This window comes from Chrysemys picta, chromosome 2 (assembly GCF_011386835.1).
Source record: "Chrysemys picta bellii isolate R12L10 chromosome 2, ASM1138683v2, whole genome shotgun sequence".
In the NCBI taxonomy this organism is placed as follows: domain Eukaryota; kingdom Metazoa; phylum Chordata; order Testudines; family Emydidae; genus Chrysemys; species Chrysemys picta.
In genome coordinates, this window is record NC_088792.1 from 69,210,105 (window position 1) to 69,234,377 (window position 24,273).

A 24,273-nucleotide genomic window follows, 5' to 3' on the forward strand; every position below is an offset into this window, starting at 1 on the left:
CTATAATGTATCTTAATTAGCTAGGTTTTTTTCCCTCAAAACACAATGTATAAAAGAAAAGATTTAAAGAAAAACAATCCGATTTTTTTTAATCATTGATTTTTATCCACCCTGGTATTAATCTGAAGTAGTATTTTATTTGTTCTGTCTTAAAAAAAAATTTCAAAAATGCACAAAACAATTCAGACTTCCCATGCCATCCACTTATTAGACATGTTTGTTTTGAGACAGACAATGCAAGTATTCTGTTGAGCTTGTCCGTTGGAGAATAAAAATTAGTATCCTAGTACTACAAGAATATAAAAACAAAAGGCTGCTCCATGTAAATAATAATCATATTTATCACTGAATTTTATTGAAACTCAGAAAATAACTCTAATCAAATTGTTGCTGAAAATCTAAAATACTTAAAGAACAATTTATAATTAAGGACCAACTCCAAGAAGCAATCCCATGAGTTTTTCAATGCAGTTTAGTTTGATCTGTAGTTAAAAAAACATGTGTACAGGGCAACTAATTTTTGATGGTCTCATGGGTGGTTTCTTAAAACAGATTTTGCTGTCGTTAAAGATGCAATATTCATGTCTGATAACTTTATATTTTTATGTGGAACTACAAGTACTAAATCTATTAAACACTTGGCAAGGTGGTTTTACATGTTAAATCAGAAAAACAGAATTCTCCATTTTCACATCTAAATGAATATTTTCCAAATGTACTGATGGGAGAAGCATTTTGCCTTTTATCTGTTAGATTAGGTGCTATATATAGGGTACCACGTAAGTGGACTGTTGTGAGATGCATATTTTTATTTGTGTCCTTTGATTACATATGGAAATGTTTCAAGAAATTTGTTCTGTGGAAATGTATCTGTATTTCAAATATTCTATTTGAACAGAGAGACAACAATCTAGTAAAAGTACCCCTGCTGCCGCCCGTATTAGCAATCTTTGCTCGCACTGGAATGAAAATTAAACAGATTTCTAGAGGAAAAGTACTAGGGAGAAAATCCTCCCTCACAAACAAAACAAAACAAAACACCCCACCAAAACTTTTCTATACAAATCTGGAAAAGTAATTATTTGAACCTTGCAGGATTATGCAAATAGAAAAATTGCTGTTCTTGAGATCTGATATCAAGAGGTTCTTCCGTGGGAAGGATTGTGTTAGAACTTACAGACAAGAAGTTGAGTCCTTTTGCAAGACATGTCCATTTTTCAAACACTCCTAGAAATTTTCTCAGGCTGATTTCTGTCTGAATGGTACAAGATAATGAACATATGTAATTATTTCTCTTTTGAAACTCATTACATATTGCACTAGGCTATTGTCATTCAGGTGAACTTAAACTGGATACAAAGTTCGAGTGGAGCTGGCTAAGTGGTATTGTTTTTCTTTAAAAAGTCATTTTCTGCAGTAGTTAATGTATAAGGAAAATTTAGGGTCAACACAAAACAGAAATGGTGGGTGAATCATTTTTCTAAAGATGAGGCTGAACCACTGTTGCCAAACTGGTCCTGCATGCCTTCACCTGCCCCCCTTCAAATTCTTCCTTAAGATACTCCTCTTATGTGACACCTTCTAAACCCCAATAATCTTAGCAAAGACTATACCCCCAAATCACTACTATACATCCCAATATTCTCCATCAGACTCTCCTGTCTGCTAAAATCATTAAGCTGTCATAAAGCAGCTAGATATGACTAGTGGAGAATTTCCCCAGTTCAGGTTGGGAAGAGTGTGTATCGGGGATGTTCAGTGGGCAGGATAGGGAGGGAGGAAGAGCTATGTGCATGTTGTTTTGCCTGTCAGTACTTAGATTGTAAGTTCTGTGAGGACATGACCCGTCTCTTTATTTGTGTATCAGTCTGTCTCTGGTATTTCTAAGGATCCTATTGCCATGATATCTAAGCACTGTATTTAATACGGTGTCAGGGATCTACAAATAATTACAAGGACTGCATGAGGGCTTAGGGGAACAGATTACTTCCCACCATCTTGTTAGTAAAATGTGAGATACCTATTTCACCATGCTGCTATTAACAAAATACTATGAATTTTTTTACTTTTAAAACCTGTTTTGTTAAATTTTGTGGGCATACAAAACCTAAGCTTTGTGATGCAAAAAAACCCATGTTTTCAAAAATGCCACATACATAGTTATGCAAACACAATCATTAAGCAGTTGTTAGTGTGTCAGATTTTGCATTTGTGGTGTCAGAACAAAAGATTTGTTGTCCAACATACCTTCTTTAGATTTTCCTCAATTAATTTTTGAACTTTGAACATAAAGATTTTGCATGTCCTATAAACAAGCTCATATTGACTTTTTTTTTTTTTTAATCCACAGGATGGTACAAAACAAAAGAGAGAACGGAAGAAGACTGTGTCATTTAGCAGCATGCCAACTGAGAAGAAGATCAGTAGTGCAAGTGACTGTATTAATGCAATGGTTGAAGGCTCTGAGCTCAGAAAGTTTCGGTCCAACTCTAGAGTTTATCACCGGTACTTTCTTTTAGATGCAGATATGCAGTCCCTGCGTTGGGAACCTTCAAAGAAGGATTCGGAAAAAGCAAAGATTGATATTAAATCAGTCAAAGAAGTGAGAACAGGAAAAAATACAGATATATTCCGCAGCAATGGAATTTATGACCAGATATCAGAAGACTGTGCATTTTCTATTATTTATGGAGATAACTATGAGTCTCTAGATCTCGTTGCTAACTCAGCAGATATTGCAAACATTTGGGTAACTGGGCTAAGATACCTAATTTCTTATGGAAAACATACACTAGATATGATAGAAAGTAGCCAAGATAATATGCGGACTTCATGGGTTTCACAAATGTTTAGTGAAACTGATGTAGATAATTTTGGACATATAGCCCTTTATAAAGCTGTTCAGTTTATAAAAAAATTAAATCCGGGTTTAAAAACAAGTAAAATTGAGCTGAAGTTCAAAGAGTTACATAGATCCAAGGACAAAACTGGTACTGAAGTCACAAAGGAAGAATTTATTGAAGTTTTCCATGAGCTTTGTACCCGACCTGAGATCTACTTCTTATTGGTTCAGTTTTCCAGCAATAAAGAATTCCTAGATACCAAGGACCTTATGATGTTTTTAGAAGCAGAACAGGGAATGGCACATGTCACAGAAGAAATAAGCCTTGAAATTATTCACAAATATGAACCATCAAAAGAAGGCCAGGAAAAGGGCTGGCTCTCAATAGATGGTTTTACTAATTATCTTACTTCACCTGACTGTCATATATTTGATCCAGAGCATAAAAAGGTTTGTCAGGATATGAAACAACCTTTATCCCATTATTTCATAAACTCATCTCACAATACATACTTGATAGAGGACCAGTTCCGAGGTCCATCTGATATCACAGGATATATTCGTGCTCTTAAAATGGGTTGCCGAAGTGTTGAATTGGATGTATGGGATGGTCCAGATAATGAGCCTCTAATTTATACAGGACATACAATGACATCACAGATAGTCTTCCGCAGTGTAATTGACATTATTAACAAGTACGCATTTTTTGCTTCAGAATACCCTCTTATTCTGTGTTTAGAAAATCATTGTTCTATTAAGCAGCAGAAAGTTATGGTTCAACACATGAAGAAAATTTTGGGCGACAAGCTACACACACAGTCTCCAAACATAGAAGAGTCTTATCTTCCCTCACCTGACTCACTTAAAGGGAAAATACTAATTAAAGCAAAGAAGCTTTCCTCTAATTGCTCTGGGCTAGAGGGAGATGTTACAGATGAAGATGAAGGAGCAGAAATGTCACAAAGAGTAGGGAAAGAGGGTGCAGAACAACAAAACACTGTGATAGTGAAACGATTTCAGCTTTGCAAAGAGCTTTCCGAATTGGTAAGCATATGTAAATCAGTTCAGTTCAAAGAGTTTCAAGTCTCATTTCAGCTCCAGAAATACTGGGAAGTTTGTTCATTTAATGAAGTGCTTGCTAGCAAATATGCCAATGAAAATCCAGGAGATTTTGTAAATTACAACAAACGTTTTCTTGCCAGGGTTTTTCCTAGCCCTATGAGGATTGACTCTAGTAATATGAATCCCCAGGATTTTTGGAAGTGTGGCTGTCAGATAGTAGCCATGAACTTTCAGACACCTGGCTTAATGATGGACCTTAACATTGGTTGGTTTCGACAAAATGGAAATTGTGGCTATGTCCTTCGTCCTGCCATCATGCGAGAGGAAGTATCCTTCTTCAGTGCAAATACAAAAGATACAGTGCCTGGAGTTTCACCTCAGCTTCTTCACGTTAAAATTATTAGTGGGCAAAACTTTCCTAAACCCAAAGGGTCAGGTGCCAAAGGTGATGTTGTAGATCCTTATGTATATGTAGAAATTCATGGAATCCCAGCAGACTGTGCAGAAAAAAGGACAAAAACTGTGCATCAAAATGGAGACAATCCAATTTTTGATGAAAGTTTTGAATTTCAAATTAATCTTCCTGAACTAGCTGTCATGCGTTTTGTAGTACTAGATGATGATTACATTGGGGATGAATTTATTGGGCAGTACACTATTCCCTTTGAGTGTTTACAGACAGGCTATCGGCATGTTCCACTGCAATCTTTAACTGGAGAAATTTTAGCACATGCTTTCTTGTTTGTACATGTTGCCATTACTAATCGAAGGGGTGGTGGGAAACCTCATAAACGGGGCCTTTCAGTGAGGAAAGGAAAGAAATCCAGGGAATATGCTTCTATGAGAACATTATGGATTAAACCCATAGATGAAGTATTCAAGAATGCTCTCCAGCCTATACGGGATGCCACGGATCTGAGAGAAAATATGCAGGTACAGTTTTTACGATGAAATTATCAATGTTTGTGCCACTTTTGCATTATGGTGTGTCTGCAGTGTGTGTTACATAGATATGTAAATGTTAACTGCATTTTATAATATTATTAATTTATCATGTTTTTATACTGTACGAATTTAAAAACGGACAGACTGTATTTGAACAGCAGCTGGATGATATTGTCTATTAAGATAACTCCTAGTAGAAACACATGGTTTGTGCTATAATTCAAGCCTATTAACTGGCCCTATTTCTTGAGAAGGAGTACACTAGATATACTGGAGAAAAAGGTAGAGGCTACTTTTCAGCTTTAAGAAATTAAGTAAAATAGAAGTGCAGGGAGAAAACATTACTAACAATAATAAAACTTGTGAACAGTTTACTGTATATTCAAAGACCCCCTCATATCTGAAAGAATTCTCAAGGATGCTGTAAATGAAACAGTGTGATGGCTTCCCCATGTCTTTATGAGGTGAAAAATTTCCTCACATCACTAGCAGACCTTTCAAAGAGATCCTTCCCTTCCCAGGATCCAAAAGAGCATTAGTATTTTACAAACTAGTTAAATGGGGATGGAGTTACTCCTTCTCCCCCAAAAGGGGTGTTTTAAAGACTGCAATATCAAACAAATACAGTATCGCAGAATGATAGGAAGTAGTGTAGGCTAAAATGCTGGGTTATGGATCCCACTGTTAGATTGCGTCTTTTGTGTATCGATAAACATTCCTGCTACAAGAACTGCTGATCTAGGACAGAGTAGAGAAAAACAGAAATTCTGTTTGATGAATCTTTTAACTATATAAAAGCTACAGTAAAAGTCCTAGCACTAAAAAATAAAAGTAAGCATAACCATATCAAAAAAGTTACCCATTAAATCTTATTTTATGTGACTTTAAGGAAAAACTGGTTCAAAGAAACATGCTTGAGGCTCAATTCCAGATTTTAAAAGGGTATTTGTTTTACTGTATATCAGTGCAGATAACTTTTGTTTATGAATAAAGTTATGTTGAAAGTTGTAATAATGAAAGATTTTAACAGTATTGCAAACTTTAAAGATTACACTTGTTTTTCCGAATTGTATCCAGCAGCTTCCCCATTCCATTCAGTATGATTTATGCCAAGGACATCATTATAGGCAAAGATCACAAACAAAATGTGGAGGCATGATTATGACTGGTAAATGAGATTCAGATTGCAGACTAGATGTGAATCTAATCTGTAATTAAGGAAGGTCTGTTATTCCATTGTGTACTGGCTAGGAGATTTTTTTTTTTAAGGTGTCTTAATCAAGGATAGCCTGGATCTAAGATCTGAATATACAATAAGAAGGTGTGCTCGTAACTAGCATGCTATTTTATTTTTCAGAATTGGTGTGTTTTTGAAAAATGTAATTTTATTAGGGTTTTTAGGAGCAGTGCTTGGGGAAGGAGTTTTCTTTTATGCATTTCATTCTGTTACTTTGAAAGATGCACTTACATCTTCCCAACTTATCATTAGTATACCTGGAAATGTCCCCAAGACAGATATAGTTTAGGCGGATGATAGAATAATTTTGATTATTTTAACTTGACAGATTTGCATGATGTGTTGCACATTTGTTCTTATGAATTGTATCCAGTCTCCTGCAACTTCCCCATTCTATTCCATAAGCAAAGATCACTAGCAAAATGTGGAGGCATGATTATGACTGGTAAATGATAGGAATGTAATCTGTAATTAACGAAAGACTCTTAAAAAAAAAAATATCTCCTAGCCTATACACAATGGAATTAGAGTGCCTTAAGGAGAAACCTGGATCCTAAGACTTGAATATACAATAAGAAAGTATGCTCGTAACTAGTATGCTATTTTATTTTTCAGATTGGTGTGTTTTTGAAAAACGTAATTTAGCAGGGTTTTTTAGGGTCAGTCCATGGGAAGGAATTTCCTTGTATGCATTTCATTTTGTTACTTTGAAAGATGTATTTACATCTTTCCAACTTATCAGTAGCATACCTGGAAATGTTCCCAAGAGGGGTATAGTTGAGGTGAATGATAGAATGCTAATTTTGATTATTTTAACTGACAGATTTGAATAATATGTCTATAAGATTTAAATTGTAATATAATTTGTGCTACACCCTGTATAAACAGGCCTAAAAAAATGAAAAAATCCATTAAAATAAAGACAATTGCAAAATGTATAAGTCAGGGAATTTGAAATGGTTTCATTTCTTAATTACATAGCCATTTACTACTATAATCACCATGATATAGCAGCTAGAAAGACAGACAACTTCAGGTATCTAGGTATTTTAAATATGAAATAGAAAAGTATTTCATGGAATAAAGTACACGTAGAAGTATAATGAACTACACCAAGATCTTGTTTGAGTAGTCATTAGAATCCCTTTATCCATATCTAGGCCTTTTTTCTGTAGTCAGCAATGTGCATTGTGTTAGTAATACAAAAGCTGGTATCACTTCCACAGCTGAGTGTATGATGTCCGTGATTATATTGGATACGGTATAGAACATTCACGTTGCTTGGCAGTGCAGTGCAGAGAATCATGAAAGTCAGCATGGGCTAGTGAGTAAGATATCAAACTGGGAGTCAGAAGACCTGAATTCTATTCACTGTCCTGCCACTGACTCACTATGTGCCCTTAGACAAGCCACTTAACTTCCCTGGGTCTTAGTTTTCTTTTCTGTAAAATTGCTGTTTGTAATGCTTATCCACACTTGTAAAGTTTGAGATCTATGAATGAAAAGCAGTATAAGGTCTGTCTTTTCAGATGTCCTATTCTTTTATTAAATTCCAATCTAATTATTACAAATAGCCTTGGTTTACTAAACATTGAAAACGAATTATTTGAAAGGCAAAATTAATAGATTCCAAGGCCAGAAGGAACCATTGTGATCATCTAGTTTGACGTCCTGTGTAACATAGGCCATAGAACTTCCCCAAAATAATTCCTAGAACATATTTTTTTAGAAAAACATCCAATCTTGAGTTAAAAATTGTCAGTATTGGATAATCGATCACGACCCTAGGTAAATTGTTCCAATGGCTAATTACTCTCACAGTTAAACATTTATGTTAATAATTGAGTGATGTACCAGTCACTGTACTGGAAATAATTTATGTATACAAATGTATACATAATATGTTCATTTAAAAATAGGTTGAGGTCAACTTGATGTGGATTGCCTGTTAAAAGTGGTGTACGCATTTAAGCCCTGATTCCAATTTACACTAAAACCACTTTACACCCCTCTGGCAGTATAAAGGGTCTTTCAGAAAGTAAAAATGTGACTCAAGACCTATAAACTTGTCACATACTTTAAAATATGTGCAGAATATCCCAAATGACCAAGATAAGAGGAGCACTTGGAACATTTGTTACTTAAACTTACTGATTTTCTCTTACAGGTCCACAAACTCCAGACTTGCCACAGATCGCCACCTCCCACTTGGTGCAACAACCCCAAATTCACTATGATGGAGAGCACTCCCATCATGGGAATTGACTGGAGGCTGGAATCATTTTATAGGATTAAGATAAATGGCTGACGTTTACAATATTTCAATGTTTCTTAAGTTTAAACATATATATTTTATATTCTAGCCTACAAAATAAAAATACTATAAACTCTTGGAAAATGTACAATATTGGGTTTAACAAATACTCTTAGAAGGTCATCTGAGTGATAGTGTGACATCACTAGTGGTGTGCAGCATTCCAGCATCACACCAAGTGGGAGCCAGCAGATCCTCAGCATGTCTGGAGAATGCTGACATACAATAGGTATGTTTAAAGTTACAAATGGACTGACTTGCCCCCTCCACCTTCCTACGTTTATTTGAGACATTCAGCACATAACTTTTAAGCAGCTGGATTTAAAAAACATTTTAAATACTTTTTGAAGTTTTCAAAAGCTTGTTCAATCAACATGGATTAGTAGTTCATTGTTTTTATATTTATTGAAAATTTGAAGTTAATAGCAGCATATTACAACCTCTTTATTCTAAGTAATATTTATTTTCTGTAGCAGGATTTTAAGTCTATTTGAATTTTTAATATCTCTGATAAATAAAATATTGCAAATATCTACGATACTTTGCTCTGGAAAACTGCCATTTTTCCAGGACAAAACCACTGATAGTTCTACACTGTCGCTTGGTTTAACTATTATACAATGAAATATAAGTCTATTAAACTGAATGAATGAGAGATTAAAAATCATGGTTAACTGTAAAGTAACTTTTTTATTTTCTTTTTAACAGAATGCAGTAGTTTCATTCAAAGAATTATGTGGCCTTTCTCCTGTAGCAAATCTTATGCAGTGTATTCTGGCAGTGTCTACCCGCTTGGTCGGACCTGATAGTACACCCTTGGTACTACTGAATCTCAATGATCAGTATCCCACTATGGAGATCCAAGGGACTGTTCCAGAGGTCTTGAGAAAGATTGTAACTGCATATGACATGGTGAGTAGTCCTTTGTGGTTTATGTATGCTGCTTGAAAGACTTTCTTTTTATAATATACTGTACCATGTCTGTTTTCAAAGGTCATTCTAATCTGTGACTTCCTATTTCATTACTTGTGCTTGAAAATTTATTCCCATGAACATTCAGCATCTGACACTGTTTTTAATGTGCGGTGAATGTAAAAATTAATACCTCTTACCTCATGCAAATTCACAAGACTTTGTATTAGTGTATATAAATATGTTAGAAATGTACCTGTTTATGCATTAACTTGTAACTTTTTGCATATTGATCTCTTTTTCACATGTGCACAGTGATTTGTTACATTACATTTTTGAATTTATAGAGCTGTAGTTCTTTTCATCATTGATTCAAAGAGTAGAAAATGTTAATGTTTTTAGGAACTGTAATCTTATGAGCAGCATGATACTGTTGAAATCCGCACATTTTTTTTCATATATATAATATATATATGCTGCATCTCTCCTGTATGTTTTATTTATTTTGGCAGTTGTGCATTCTATAATCAACTCTAATTTTCACTTTAGTTGTTATAAGCTTCAGCAAATCTGTAAATGGTGTCTTTAGAAACTAGAAATATTCAGAAATACATAAAAAATTCAAAAGTATACTGCATGGGGAAAGAAAGAACTGTGTAAAAAAAGACTAAAGGATATTAATTCTGTAGCAGAGTGATGAATTATGAAGTTTACATTATGTATATGTAAGGAGGAAAATCAACCGACCAACAGTTTAAAACCTCCACCTGATTTCAGTTGCAGAAATATGGCATGGGGAAGAGACAACCTGTCACATAGGGTTAGAGCTTTTGATTTTTTAAAATGAACTCCTCTAAAATTGGAATATGATGATATGTAGATATTCTCTTCCAGGATTTTTCTATTAGTTTTGTGTTTTCAAACAAAACAGCTCAACTGTTTCCCTTTTTAAAAAAATTAGAAAATCAGACCATTAACCTAGGATCTGAAAATATGTACATGGAGTTACATTTTAGAGCTAATTTCCTGGCACAAATAGCTTTGGAATAGTAACCATACCAGACCCTTCATACTTAGAGGAGCTCATACAGTAGCACTGTTTGTAGAAAGAAAAATTAGTTAACTAGGAGTTCAAGTAGGACTATGGGATCCGTACATGGCTCAGTGATGAAAACACAGGTGCAGTTTGGTTTAAATGATACTGTACTGTGTAATTACTGTAAGATTAGGATATTATAGTACAAGGTGTTCTTAATTGTTGGGATTACAGATAAATCACAGATAAAATGAACCTCTGTTGTTGTCGATGGAAAATGTGTCTAAGGGTATGTCTACACTACGAGAGTAGTTCGATTTTACTTAAAGCGAATTTGTGGAACCAATATTACAAAGTCGAACGTGTGTATCCACACTAAGGACAGTAATTCGACTTTGAGAGTCCACACTAACGGGGCAAGCGTCGACATTGGAAGCGGTGCACTGTGGGCAGCTATCTCACAGTTCCCGCAGTCCCCGCTGCCTATTGGAATTTTGGGTCGAGCCCCCAATGCCTGCTGGGGCAAAAAATGTGTCGAGGGTGGTTTTGGGTAACTGTCGTCATTCAACTCTCACTCCCGCCCTCCCTCCGTGAAAGCGCCGGTGGGCAATCAGTTCGCGCACTTTTCTGGTGATTGACAGCACGGGCGCCACAGCACTGCGAGCATGGAGCCCGCTGCGATCATCACTGCAGTTATGGCCGTTGGCAACACCTCGCACCTTATCATCCACCTTTTTCAGAGGCAGATGCTGAGAAGTCGGGTGAGGAGGCTACGGCAGTGGGGTGAGGACATTAAGTCTGAGAGGGGCACAGACCTCTCACAAAGCACGGGACCCCACGCCATGAACATCATGGTGGCAATGGGTCATGTTGATGCTGTGGAACAGCGATTCTGGGCCCGGGAAACAAGCACGGACTGGTGGGACCGCATAGTGCTGCAGGTCTGGGATGAATCACAGTGGCTGCGAAACTTTAGGATGCGTAAGGGAACTTTCCTGGAACTTTGTGAGTTGCTGTCCCCTGCCCTGAAGCGCAAGGACACCCGGATGCGAGCAGCCCTGACTGTCAAGAAGCGAGTGGCCATAGCCCTCTGGAAGCTTGCAACACCAGACAGCTACCGGTCAGTCGCAAACCAATTTGGAGTGGGCAAATCTACTGTGGGGGTTGCTGTGATGGAAGTAGCCAATGCAATCGTTGAGCTACTGCTCTCAAAGGTAGTGACCCTGGGAAACGTGCAGGTGATCATAGATGGCTTCCCTGTGATGGGATTCCCAAACTGCGGTGGGACTATAGATGGAACTCACATCCCTATCCTGGGACCGGACCACCAGGCCACCAGTACATTAACCGAAAGGGCTACTTTTCAATGGTGCTGCAAGCACTGGTGGACCATAGGGGACTTTTTACCAACATCAACGTCGGATGGCAGGGCAAGGTTCATGACACTCACGTTTTCAGGAACTCTGGTCTGTTTAGATGGCTGCAGGAGGTATTTACTTCCCGGACCACAAAATAACTGTTGGGGATGTGATCCGCGGGGACCCAGCCTACCTGCTAATGCCCTGGCTCATGAAGCCCTATACAGGCGCCCTGGACAGTGAAAAAGAACTCTTCAACTACCGGCTGAGCAAGTGCAGAATAGTGGTGGAGTGTGCTTTTGGACATCTGAAGGGGAGATGGAGAAGCTTACTGACTCGCTCTGATCTCAGCAAAACCAATATCCCCATTGTTATTGCAGCTTGCTGTGTGCTCCACAATCTCTGTGAGAGCAAGGGTGAGACGTTTATGGCGGGGTGGGAGGTTGAGGCAAATCGCCTGGCTGCTGATTACGCCCAGCCAGACAGCCGGGCGATTAGAAGAGCCCAGCGGGACGCGCTGTGCATCCAGGAAGCTTTGAAAGCTAGGTTCCAGAGTGAGCAGGGTAACCTGTGACTATTAAGTTTGTTTAAACAGAAGCTGAACCTGCCCCTGTTTCTTTACCCAGTTAATGTTGACTATCCTTTCCAGTTACCAACCCCCTTTCCCCCTTCCAACACACCTTTTAAAAAGAAAATAAATGAAACTTTGTTCATTAACACCGTTTTCTTTATTAAGGATTTCGTGGTAAAGGGTTGAAACTGGGACGCAGACTGTGGTGGGGAGCGAGTGTAGTGATGGAAAGGATGCTTCTAAACTCGAGGAATGACAGGCTCCTGCTCCTAGAGCGGTCGGCAGTGGTGGACTGGTTGTTTCAACGGAGCCTGCCACCCCTCCTTTTTGGGACTCTGTGTGTGGGGGCTATGTGACTTTGTGGCGGGGGAGGGCAGTTACAGATCCCCAGCTGCATGGCTCTGTCATCCAGGCTAAGGACCGCTGCATAAGATCTGTAACCGCCCTCCTCCGCCACAAACTCACATAGCCCCCCCCGCCCCCCCGAACATGAAAACCACCTCCCAGACTGACCAGGGTGCCTAGTGACTGCAATGTGTGTGTGACCTTCTGCTGAACCTGCCCCCGTGTCTGTACCCTGGTAAAGGTGACTGTCCTCTCCAATTACCAACCCCCTTCCCCCCCTTCAAACACACTCTCCTCTAAAAGAACATGACGGAAACAGTAATTAACAGAAATGTATTTTTTATTAACAACTACACAGTTAGGGGATGAAACTGGGACGGGGGCTTGGGTGAGGTGCTTTTGGAGTGAAGGAAAGGACTTATCAAATCTTTGGGAATGAGAGCCTTCTGCTACTTGAGCAGTCTGCAGGGGTGGAGTGACTGTTTTCACGGCCCCTGCCGCCCCTCCTTCTTGGGACTTTGGGTGAGGCGGGGATGGGACTTTGTGGCGGGGGAGGGCGGTTAGAGATAGAATGCAGCGGGGCTCTGTCCTCCTGCCTCCAGTCCTGCAGAACATCTACAAGGCGCCGGAGCATGTCCGTTTGCTCCCTCATTAGTCCAAGCAGCGTTTGAGTCGCCTGCTGGTCTTCCTGCTGCCACCTGTCCTCCCGTTCGCTGTGTGATTGCTGGTATTGCGACGTGTTCTCCCTCCACTGGGTCTGCTGTGCCGCCTCGGCTCGGGAGCAGCCCATAAGTTCTGAGAACATCTCGTCCCATGTCCTTTTCTTTCGTCGCCTGATCTGCGCCAGCCTCTGGGAGGGGGATGGCAGGGTAGCTCGAGAGACACTCGCAGCTGTGGGATGGGAAAAAGGGAGTGGATTCCTCACAAAGATACAGTTTTGTGAACAATGAATATATTCTTTCTCTGTGAACAAGACCATGCACAGTACCTATCACATGCACTCTCAGTACAAGGTCGAGTTTTCGGCTTTCCCATTGAGTGCCTGGGGTCTTGCAGTACAGATCACACAAGCGGGGCCGAACAACGGAATTCGGGTAGCAGGCGGACATGGTAAACCATAGACTTTTGGCTGCTTAAAGCTTAATTTATAGCAGTGCCCTCCTTTCACGTTCCAAGCAATGCTCCTAGCGTTGGCCAGTTCCTGCTGCCGGCAATCCGGCCAGCATGAACTCTGCCCCTGTCCCATCCCCCTCGCGGCTGTCCCCGGGAAAGATCCCTGCATGCTGCCCCTGTCCCACCTCCACCGCGTGGCTGTAAACCGCCGGTTACAGTTATGTAAAGGAACAGGCAATCAGTCCCAATACTAACATTCCCCTAATTCAAAGCAGGTCACCATGAGTGATATTACTCTGATGAGGATTTCGGAGACAGAGAAAGACCGCATGCTGCGTGAATGCCAGCAAACACCAGGGCCGTATGCCGCCATGCTTTGCGAGGCAATGATCCTGGAGTACTTGCTGCTAGCTTGGCGCGGAAAAGTTTCCTACCAGGTAGGACGCAATAAGGCCACTCTCCCCAGGAACCTGATGCAAAGGCTTTCACAATACCTTCAGGAGAGCTTCGTGGAGATGTCCCAGGAGTATTTCTGCTCTATCCCTGGACATATTGACAGAATTTTCCAGTAGCTGCACTGGCAAGGACTAAAAACTAAAGCGCCTAGGGCAAACTAATCATGAAAAACCCATTGTTAAGATACCATTCCTATTCTGTTCAAAATAAATGTTTAAAACACTTACCTACTGATCCTTCCCCTGATTCACGGTCCGGGTTACCGCCTTGGGAGGGTTGGTAGGGGATCTCCGTGAGGGTGATGAAGAGATCCTGGTTGTCGGGGAAATCAGCGTTGAAAGCGCTGTCGACTGCCTCATCCTCTTCATCTCCTTCCTCATCTTCCCCGTCCGCGAACATCTCTGAAGAAGCGGCCGTCGACAATACCCCATCGTCAGAGTCCATGGACAGTGGTGGGGTAGTGGTGGCGGCCGCACCTAGAATGGAATGCAGTGCCTCGTAGAAATGGCATGTCTGGGGCTGGGATCCGGAGCCTCCGTTTGACTCTTTGGTCTTCCGGTACCCTTGTCTCAGATCCTTGATTTTCACGCGGCACTGCGTTGCATCCCGGCTCTATCCTCTCTCCGTCATGGCTTTGGAGATCTTCTCGTAGATCTTTGCATTCCGTTTTTTCGATCGCAGCTCCGAAAGCATGGACTCATTGCCCCACACAATGATCAGATCCAAGACTTCCCGATCAGTCCATGCTGGGGCCCTCTTTCTATTCTGCGATTGCATGGTCACCTCTACTGGAGAACTCTGCATCGTTGCCAGTGCTGCTGAGTTCATCACGATGTCCAAACAGGAAATGAGATTCAAACTGGCCAGACAGGAAAAGGAATTAAAATTTTCTCGGGGCTTTTCCTGTGTGGCTGGTCAGAGCATCCAAGCTCGGACTGCTGTCCAGAGCGGCAACAGAGTGATGCACTGTGGGATAGCTCCCGGAGCTATTAGCGTCAAATTCCATCCACACCTACCCTAATTCGACATGGCCGTGTCGAATTTAGCGCTACTCCCCTCGTTGGGGAGGAGTACAGAAATCGATTTAAAGAGACCTCTATGTTGAAATAAATAGCTTCGTTGTGTGGACGGGTGCAGGGTTAATTCGAGTTAATGCTGCTAAATTCGACATAACCTCCTAGTGTAGACCAGGCCTAAATGTCTGGTTGTTCTGAGGTTGGTGACACTGGCAGCAGAGTTGCTCCTTTCTGGGCATTTCTATACTATCCATAAATTTGGAATATCTGGATTTTTAGAATTAGGATATTTTTTAAAATGATAATTCTCTTAAAGAATTTTCGAGCGAGGGTCATTGTTATGTCTATAAAAGGAGATCATATCTGCAAAGTTGTACACACAAATCATCTCCTTTTATATGTACATAATTAATTCTTTATTTCTGACGGGTTTTCTGTAAAGCATGCATCAAGTCAAAGCACGCTTTATATTCCAAGATGAAGGCAACAACACATGCCAGGATCAGCAGGGAAAAAAATGGAATTTCTAGAGTGAAGCCATTTTGAAGATATGATGAAAAATGAGACACACTTCATTTTTTGGAACCTCTTTATCTCAGAAATGCCTTGTCTAATTTGACAGAAACATCCCAGAAAACTTTTTATTGTGGGCTGAGAACTAATTGTAAAATTTCACATGGTAACATTTGATTCTAATGGATGTCATGGGATGCACGGGCTCTTTTAAGGTTCATAAGCAGAATCCTTTTTCTTCGAGTGCTTGCTCATGTTGATTCTATCATAGGTGTGCGCATGCCCACGTGCGCAGTCATCAGAGATTTTTGCCTTAGCAGTTTCCGTAGGGCCAGCTGTGTCACCCCCTTGAGTGCTGTGCTGTGCTCATGCACAGGTGCTGCCGGCCCTACACCCTCTCAGTTCCTTTTTACCTCCCGTGGTGGTCAGTCGGAGCTCCTTTCCTTGCTCATCAAGGGCTAGCAGTTTTTCTTATCTCAAACTTTGTGCCCTAAGGCTTTGTATATAGTTATTCTTTGTGTTAAGTACCTGTTTATTGTAGTAGTTTATTAGTAGCTAGGTCCCAGTGGGGACTCTGACCCCAGCAGGGCATGCCCCAGTCTCTGGGTTTTAAGCCCTGCGAATCCTGTAACAGGCCTATGCCTGTTAGCGACCCCCATGGCAGCTGTCTCAAGTGTTTGAGAGAAGTGCACATTAAAGAGAGATGCTGGATTTGTAAAAACTTTCAGCCTCGCACGCCGAAGAAGAGGGACATCAGGCTCAGAGCTTTCCTTATGGAGTCCGCTCGGTATCGGTGCGAAGTACACCACTGGGGCCCTCCTGGTACCATTTTATGTCGCCAGTACCAAAGAAGAGGGCAAAGAAGCACAGCTCCCCAGCACCGTCAAAGAAGGGCCAGTTGACAGTAAGAAAAAGAACCTGCCCCGGATCACCCGCCTACCCCTGAGCCCCGCAGTCGGCCCTCTCTAGTTGGGGCCGTTAACGGTCCTCCTCTGATTCCTGTGAGCTGGGACTGGACCAACTTCCCTGCTGGCACCGATGCCTTCGAGAGCTCAGGCGTTGAAGGAGCACAAGCCGTCCATGCCACCAGTGCATCTAGTGCCGCAAGCTTTGGCTAAGGCTCCCCAAGAGGGCAAGCCAGCCGATACGGCTCCCCAGGGAGTGGTGGAGCATTGCCGATCCCTTGAGATGATGGTGTGCTCTCCACCTCTGCACCGCCTGATGCCAGTGCCATTGTTGAGATTGGCGCAGACTTACCATTGGTCACCGGCCCCTGGTCATGGTCGCCGTCATCTCGATGCGGCTTGCTGAGAGAGAGGCGTCAATCCCCTATTACCGGTGCCGGTCGCCATCCTGGAAGTTGTCCCATCACCAATCCCATCTCCTTCCCACCTCTGATCTCCTTGGCACCGTCCCTGGTCGCCGCACCGTCGGTGCCAGTCCCTTCAGGTGGGGCACCCGTTCCCAATATCAATGGCCTCTACAGCCCCTCCGTGGTCTCCAGACAGGGACTCGTCTGGATTGCAGGGCCGCTTCAGCCCATCGCCTCGTCCCCAGTGACAAGATTGGGTGTCCAAGCCAACATTGGCGGTACTGGAGCAATGGCAGCCGGGGCAATGGCAGCCAGGCCAGTGGCCAGCACAGTGGCCATGTTGGAATGCCTGGGGGGTTCCGGTCATGGTGTAGCCCCCTTCGGTCTATTCATCAGCCGCCGCCACGGAACCAGGCCCAGTAACAGAAGCACACCTGGTGGCCAAGTCTCAGAAGCCTGTGCCTACCCCCAAGCCATCCTCCCCAGTAGAGGAGGAGGACCAGGCTCCCCCTTCACCATTGCAGTCCTCCTCTTCATCCCCCAACAAAGTGGTTGCGGGACCCTTCAGAGCCAGCCTGCCTGATGATGTTAAAGACCACCAGGCCTTATTTCAGCAAGTGGCCGAAAACTTGGGCCTGGAAGTGGAGTCGATGGCTGAACAGGAGGACATCCTGTTCAACGTCTTGTCAGCCTCGACCCCTACCCATGTTGCACTACCGGTGCATGAAGGGGTCCTCAAAATTGCCAAGGCAAATTGGCAGATGCCCTCCTCCATCCCTCCCACCGCAAACCATGCTGAGAAAAAGTACTTTGTCCCGGCCAAAAGTTTTGAGTATCATTATACCCACCTTCCCCCCCCAGCTTGCTGGTGGTCTCCACGGCCAATGAAAAGGAGAAACAGAGGCACTCTAATTCCACCTCAAGAAATAAGGAGGCCAGGTGACTGGACTTGTTTGGAAGAAAAGTTTATTCCACTGTAAGTCTACAGTTTCGGGTGGCGAACCTCTTGGGCTGTTATAACTTCAATTTATGGGACACTCTCCATAAGTTTGAGGAGTCCCTCCCACAAGACTGGGTCCAAGAATTTGTCACTCTGGTGCAGGAGGACACCATCGCGACCCTTCAGATGGTGTGGATATGGCAGACTTGGCAGCGAGGATGGTGGCATCCACATTGGTGATGAGCTCCTGGCTTCAAACTGCTGGACTCTCCCAGGAGATGCAGAACTCCATTCAAGACCTTCCTTTCGATTGGAACGGTCTGTTCTCCGATCAGACGGATGCAAGGCTGCTTGGAATGAAGGACACCAAAGCCAACCTCAGTTTGCTGGGCATTCACACCACAGTTGGCGCATAAGCATTTCTGGCCGCCCCCAACACCAAGGTCATGGCAGCCTCGTTCCGGGCCTGCTAGAAGAAGGGACTGGGACACTGCGTTTAGTTGTCACTGTATTTCTGTCTCCCGCTGTGCAGCCTGGCCAGGCCAACCATTCTGCAGGGCAGAAGCATTTGTTTTGATGGCACGTTTGAGAGTGACGCCCCAGCTAATTCCCTGGATCCACTGCTACATTTCCTCAACCACCTTTTCCCCTACCGCTCAGCCCGGTTGCAGGTTGCCTCAGGCCATTGGGTCCTGGTCATAATAGCTCGGGGCTATACCCTGCAATTTTTGGCCACCCCTTCCTTCTCCCCTTGTTCCTCTTTAGGGACCCTTCTCAGAAGCAACTCCTCATTTCGGAGGTCAAGAACCTGCTGCGTCTGAGGGCCATGGAGGGGCATGAAAGGAAAGGGGTTCTACTCCTGGTACTTCCTAATCCTGAAAGCAAAAGGGGGCCTCAGACCCATCCTGGACCTGCGTCACCTCAACAAGTCTCTCAAGAAGTTGAAGTTTTGCTTGGTCTCCCTGGCCGCCATCATCCCCTCCCTGGATCTGGGAGACTGGTACATCACTCTTGACTTGAAAGACGCTTACTTCCACATTTCTATATTCCCAGGCCACAGGTGCTTCCTCCATTTTGTGGTGGGAGGGAGCCATTTCCAGTTCACGGCACTCTCTTTGGCTCTGAGGGTGTTCACAAAGTGCATGGTGCCGTTGGCTGCTTACCTCAGACGTTGGGGGGTCCACCTGTTTCCGTACCTCATCAAGGGCAGGTCTCTGGATCAGGTGCAGAGGAGCCTCGACCTGGTGCACTCCACTTGCTATGACCTGGGCCTGTTGATAAACACAGAAAAGTCCACATTAATGCCAGTCCAATGCATAGAGTTCATCTGGGACATTCTTGACTTCCCATGGGCCAGGGCCTTCCTTCCAGAAGCATGTTTTCAGGCCATGGTGGATCTAATCTGCCATTTAAGGAACCACCCACTCACTACAGCCCACACCTGCCTACATCTGGTGGGGTATATGGCCACATGCACGTACGTGTCAGCCATGCTCAACTCCATCTGCGGCCTCTGCAGGTGCACCTGGACTCTGTCTATATCCCCAATAGGCACTCCCTGGACCAAGTGGTTACGGTGCTGAGCCACGTCATTTTGTCCCTGAATTGGTGGCTGTATCCCAAGTGGGTGCTGCCCCCCATCCCCATTGCTGACCCTGGTCTCCAACGCCTTGGATCTGGGCTGGGGAGCCCACCTGGGCAAGCTCAGCACCCAGGGCCGTTGGCTACAGGACAATCTAGCCCTCCTTATCAACGCCTGGCCTGCCAGGTGTTCTTGCCCCACCTGAAAGGCAAGGTGGTGCAGGTCCTGACGGACAATACTACCACGATGTATTACATCAACAGGCAGGAAGGGGCCAGATCCTCAGCCCTTTGTCAGGAGGTGCTCAGCCTTTGGGACTTCTGTGCGCAGCATGCCATTCATCTAATCGCCGCCCATCTACCCGGCTCCAAGAATGTCCTAGCAGATCGCCTCAACAGGACCTTCTCGTCTCGCCAGGAGTGGTCCCTCCATCTGGAGGTGGTCAACGTAATCTTCCAAAAGTGGGGAAGTCCCCAGGTGGACCTGTTCATGTCCAGGCAGAACAGGAAGTGCCACCAGTTTTGCCTCATCCAGGATCTGGAGAAAGGTTCCTTTTCGGATGCCTTCCTCATCCCTTCATCGGGGTGCTCATGTATGCCTTTCCACCGGTGCCATTGATCCACAAGATCCTGGTGAAAGTCAAGCAGGACAGAGCAAGAGCCATCCTCGTGGCCCCATCAGCCCTACTTCAGCATGCTGTTGGACCTGTCGACAGCCGCCCCTCTTCAGCTGCCTCTTCAATCGGATCTGCTGTCGCAGAGCCACGACAACCAGCTGCATCTGAACCTGGCGGCGCTGCACCTGACAGCTTGGCTGTTGCATGGCTGAGTGTGGAAAAAAGGGCATGTTTGGCCCGTGTTCAGCAAGTTTTGCTCGGCAGTAGGAAACCCTCAACCAGAGCAACTTACCTAGCAAAATGGAAAAGATTCCAGTATTGGGCCTCAGCGCAGCACCTTCGGGCCTTGCAAGCCTCACTTCAGGACATTCTGGATTAAATGCTGCATCCTAAGCTTCAAGGGTTGTCCCTCTCTTCCATGAAAGTCCACCTGGTGGCCATCTTGTTGCTACATCCTCCAGTCCAGGGCAGGTTTCTCTTTGCCCATCCCATGACAACGCAATTCTTGAAAAGGCTGGAGCGCTTCTACCCACACTTCCAGGAACCGGGCCCTCCTTGGGACCTGAATCTTGTGCTGTCCAGGCTCAGGGGTCATCACTTCGAACCCTTGGCTTTCTGGTCCCTCCTGCTTCTCTCCTGGAAGTCTTCTTTCTTGGTCGCTATAACGTTGGCCCATAGAGAGTCAGAGATCAGGGCTCTCTTTGGAACTGCCCTATACGGTCTTCAAGGACAAAGGTCAGCCACGCCTGCACCTGGCGTTTCTGATCAAGGTCATGTCCCAGCAAGTTCGAGAAGACGCTGGCTTCAGCAGAACAGTGCTACAATCTGCAATGCCTTGAACTCTGAGCCCACCTCTGAGGATTCTGCTTGGGAGTCACCTACAATGGTATTGACATGAACAAGCACTTGAAGAAGAAAAAACGATTACCCACTTTTTCATAACTGTTGTTCTTCAAGATGTGTTGCTCAGGCCCATTCCATTACTTGTCCTCCTACCCGTCTGTCAGAGTTGTCAGCAAGAGGGAACTGAGAGGGCCTAGGGCGGCAGTGCCTGATATACCAGGACATGAGCGCGGCACTCAAGGGGATGACACAGCTGGCCCTAGGGATACCACTAAGTCAAACATCTCCGATGACTGTGCACGTGGGCGCGTGCACACCTAGAATAGAATCGACATGAACAACCCATCTTGAAGAACAATAGTTATAAAATTTGGGGACAAATTGAAATTAAGATCCCCAGGCAAGGAAACTTTCTGTTCACAAATTCCAAGGATGTTCTTTTTTTGTTTTTTGGCCTGCTACTGTTAAGTTAGGAGGTAATTGTGAAAATTAGGTATATAATGGGAAGACAAATTCAGTCTTAATTTAGAGAGAGACTATCACCTCTCCATAATAATAATTTCTTCCTTTTTTTACTTTGTGCTAGCATGTGCCTCACAGTCTGTTCAGAATTATGTTTTAACAGAGTTGCTCCAATTTATCATTTACTATCAATGTGAAATCAGGGTGACAGCAAACATTACCTTGTGGAATGTTTTTCAAACAAACCTTGGTTACCATGGTAAGTGCATAGGCTATCTTTGGTTTACATTGTTGTTTCATTCTGGATGTGGCATGTGGTTAATATGGATATTTTCAAAGCACCCACTGTTTCAGGGTCAATCTATCTCAGACAGATACAGTAATTTAATATTTAACAGTTCTTTGAAATACTTTCCCGGCTGTAAAAACTACAGTAAACATTTACCCTAGCAAAGTGGTCAATAGTTATGCAGTAGAATTTGTTTGCACAGTGAGTGACTAGAGGGCTCTATATATTTGCTCAATAAACTATGATAGGATGCAAGTCCTCTTCAATGAAAGAGTTAGTCTGCAATAAAGTAATTACTAAAGAGTACAATTCAGGGATAAAACTGGTGAAAACGTCTTTAGTACAATACAGGAATAGTATAGTTATTAAAGAAACACTGAGTCAAGTAAGCATGACTTAATTAGAACATCCCAGGATACTTGTTATTTTACATATTCTTGACAAAAAGATACAATGTTATTCTAGTCAGTCAGCATTCACTACAGTGTCATTGAAATTCTGGGATTTTGGGTATGTTTTACAAGGCATTTGAAGTCAGTGGATAGAAAGACATCTGTTGTCTTTAGTGGTAGTTGAATTGGATGCTTAATGTGTATTGTGGGTAAAGTGGACATTTAGTAAGGAAGATAGAAATGATACCCACAGGAGCTAAAGTGCTGGTTCCATAGAAGACAATGGGGATTTTGCCATTGACTTCATTGGGACCAGAATTTTACCCAGGAATTTTAAAAAGGAGGATCTTTCATATTTGTCTACACTATAGTGAGTCAGGGCATGTTTTCAGAATATTAATTAAAAAAAAGTAATGAGAATCACCTAAGTCTGTTTCCCAGAATACCGAGATGCTTATTTTCCTAGGTTGATGAAGCTGCGAAAGACTCCTGAATGTAATCTGTACACTTTATAAAAGCATCAAGATATTTTGGTTAGGGACTAGTAAAGGGGACATTTCATAGCATTTTTTCACCATTTAACAATTTTTATTTTTTTCCCCTCAAGTTCATGAACGCAGCTTCCTCTGTGTGATACTTCAGCATGCACTCTGCTGGTGTCATCACACCTGTCACTGAACAGTGTTGCAGACTGAATCCTGGAGATAAGGCAACTGGTTCTTCCACACCATTGCATTTTTTTCTTAATGTCATATACCCTACAGGATAAACATTAGGAATAGTGAAAAAAATTTTAAACTGTGCAATGGCAAGGAAAAGAATACTTATTTTGTCCCCAGTCTGCAACAGTGTGATGAGAGCGATGATGCCAGCAAAGTGCATGCTGGGTATCATACAAAGGAAGTCAGCTATTACAGAGAACCTGTCTGTCTGGCTGAATCTAACAAATATTACTGAAACCTGGTTGGATAATATGCTTAACCTGTCTTGACACAGTTGGTATCAGTCAAGTTTTTGGTACAGTATGAGCCTAAGGGGGATTGGAGATGGGGTGGTGTGTCTGTACCATGTAGGTGGTCTCCTAGCCTAAAACTGTATCATATATGGGCTATGTCTACAGTTGGGGTGTGAGTTCCAGATCAAGTAGACATACGCATGCTAGCTGTCGTCCAGATAGCTCACAGAAAATAGAAATATATCCATAGTAGCATGGGCTGATGCCCACATGCTGCTGCAAGTGGCAATATAGGCTAGCTGCCCTGGATATGTATCCAGAGAATCTGGGCAACTTTGTAGGTGGGATAGCTATCCCATGCTGCTGCTTGCCACTGCCTGTGCTACTGCAGCTACACTATTATTTTTAGGATGTGACCTTAATGAGACCTCACATAAGTATGTCTACTCGAGCTGGGAATCACACACCCAGCTTCATGTATAGATGTAACCATAGTTTATTCATTTTGTATGAGAGTCCTAGGATAGGGTCAAGCTGGGCTAGTCTTGGTTTATTAATTATCTTTCTCCAAACCCAAATCTTTGTCAGTTGACATTAGACAAAAGGTGTTGAAGACAGCATAACTGATGGTGCTCAGTGACTTCAGCATCCATGTGGATGATGAATCCTTAGCATCAGTTCAGGGCTTTATGGCTACCATGGTAACTATTGGGTTATCAAAGCTCAATTCATGTAGCTGGTCGCACACTTGATCAAGTGTTTGAGCTTGAGTCAGTAGTAGTGACTATAATATAATTACATTTAGTAACCTTTTCGGGGAGAACACCAAAGAAGCCCACCACAGTAGCATTTAACTTCAAAAAGGGGAGGTAGGCAGAAATGAGGGAGCTAGTTAAATTCAAGGAAAACAAGATCATTGCAGAGAAGCTAAATTAATTCTTGCATTGGTCTTCACTACAGAGGATGTGAGGGAGATTCACACACCTGAGCCATTCTTTTTAGGTGACAAATCTGAGGAACAGCCTCAGACTGAGGTAACAATAGAGGAGGTTTTGATAAATTAATAATAAGTCAGCAAGACCAGATGGCATTCACCCCAGAGTTCTGAAGGATATAAAATATGAAATTTCAGAACTACAAGCTGTGGTATGTAACCTGTCAC

At 43.0% G+C, this 24,273-nt stretch overlaps 1 protein-coding gene across 11 annotated transcripts in view; it reads left to right on the forward strand.

Moving 5' to 3' along the window:
• PLCL2 (phospholipase C like 2) overlaps window positions 1-24,273 on the forward strand; it is a 204,310-nt gene that overhangs the window by 109,974 nt on the left and 70,063 nt on the right. For all 11 annotated transcript variants that reach the window (XR_006177202.2, XM_042862024.2, XM_042862029.2 and 8 more), the window contains 2 exons: window positions 2,351-4,837; window positions 9,109-9,312. Coding sequence is in view for 10 of the 11 variants with exons in the window: in XM_042862024.2 (XP_042717958.1) it covers window positions 2,351-4,837; window positions 9,109-9,312 (2,691 nt within the window). In the remaining variant the exon portion in view is untranslated. The remainder of the gene's footprint in view (window positions 1-2,350; window positions 4,838-9,108; window positions 9,313-24,273) is intronic.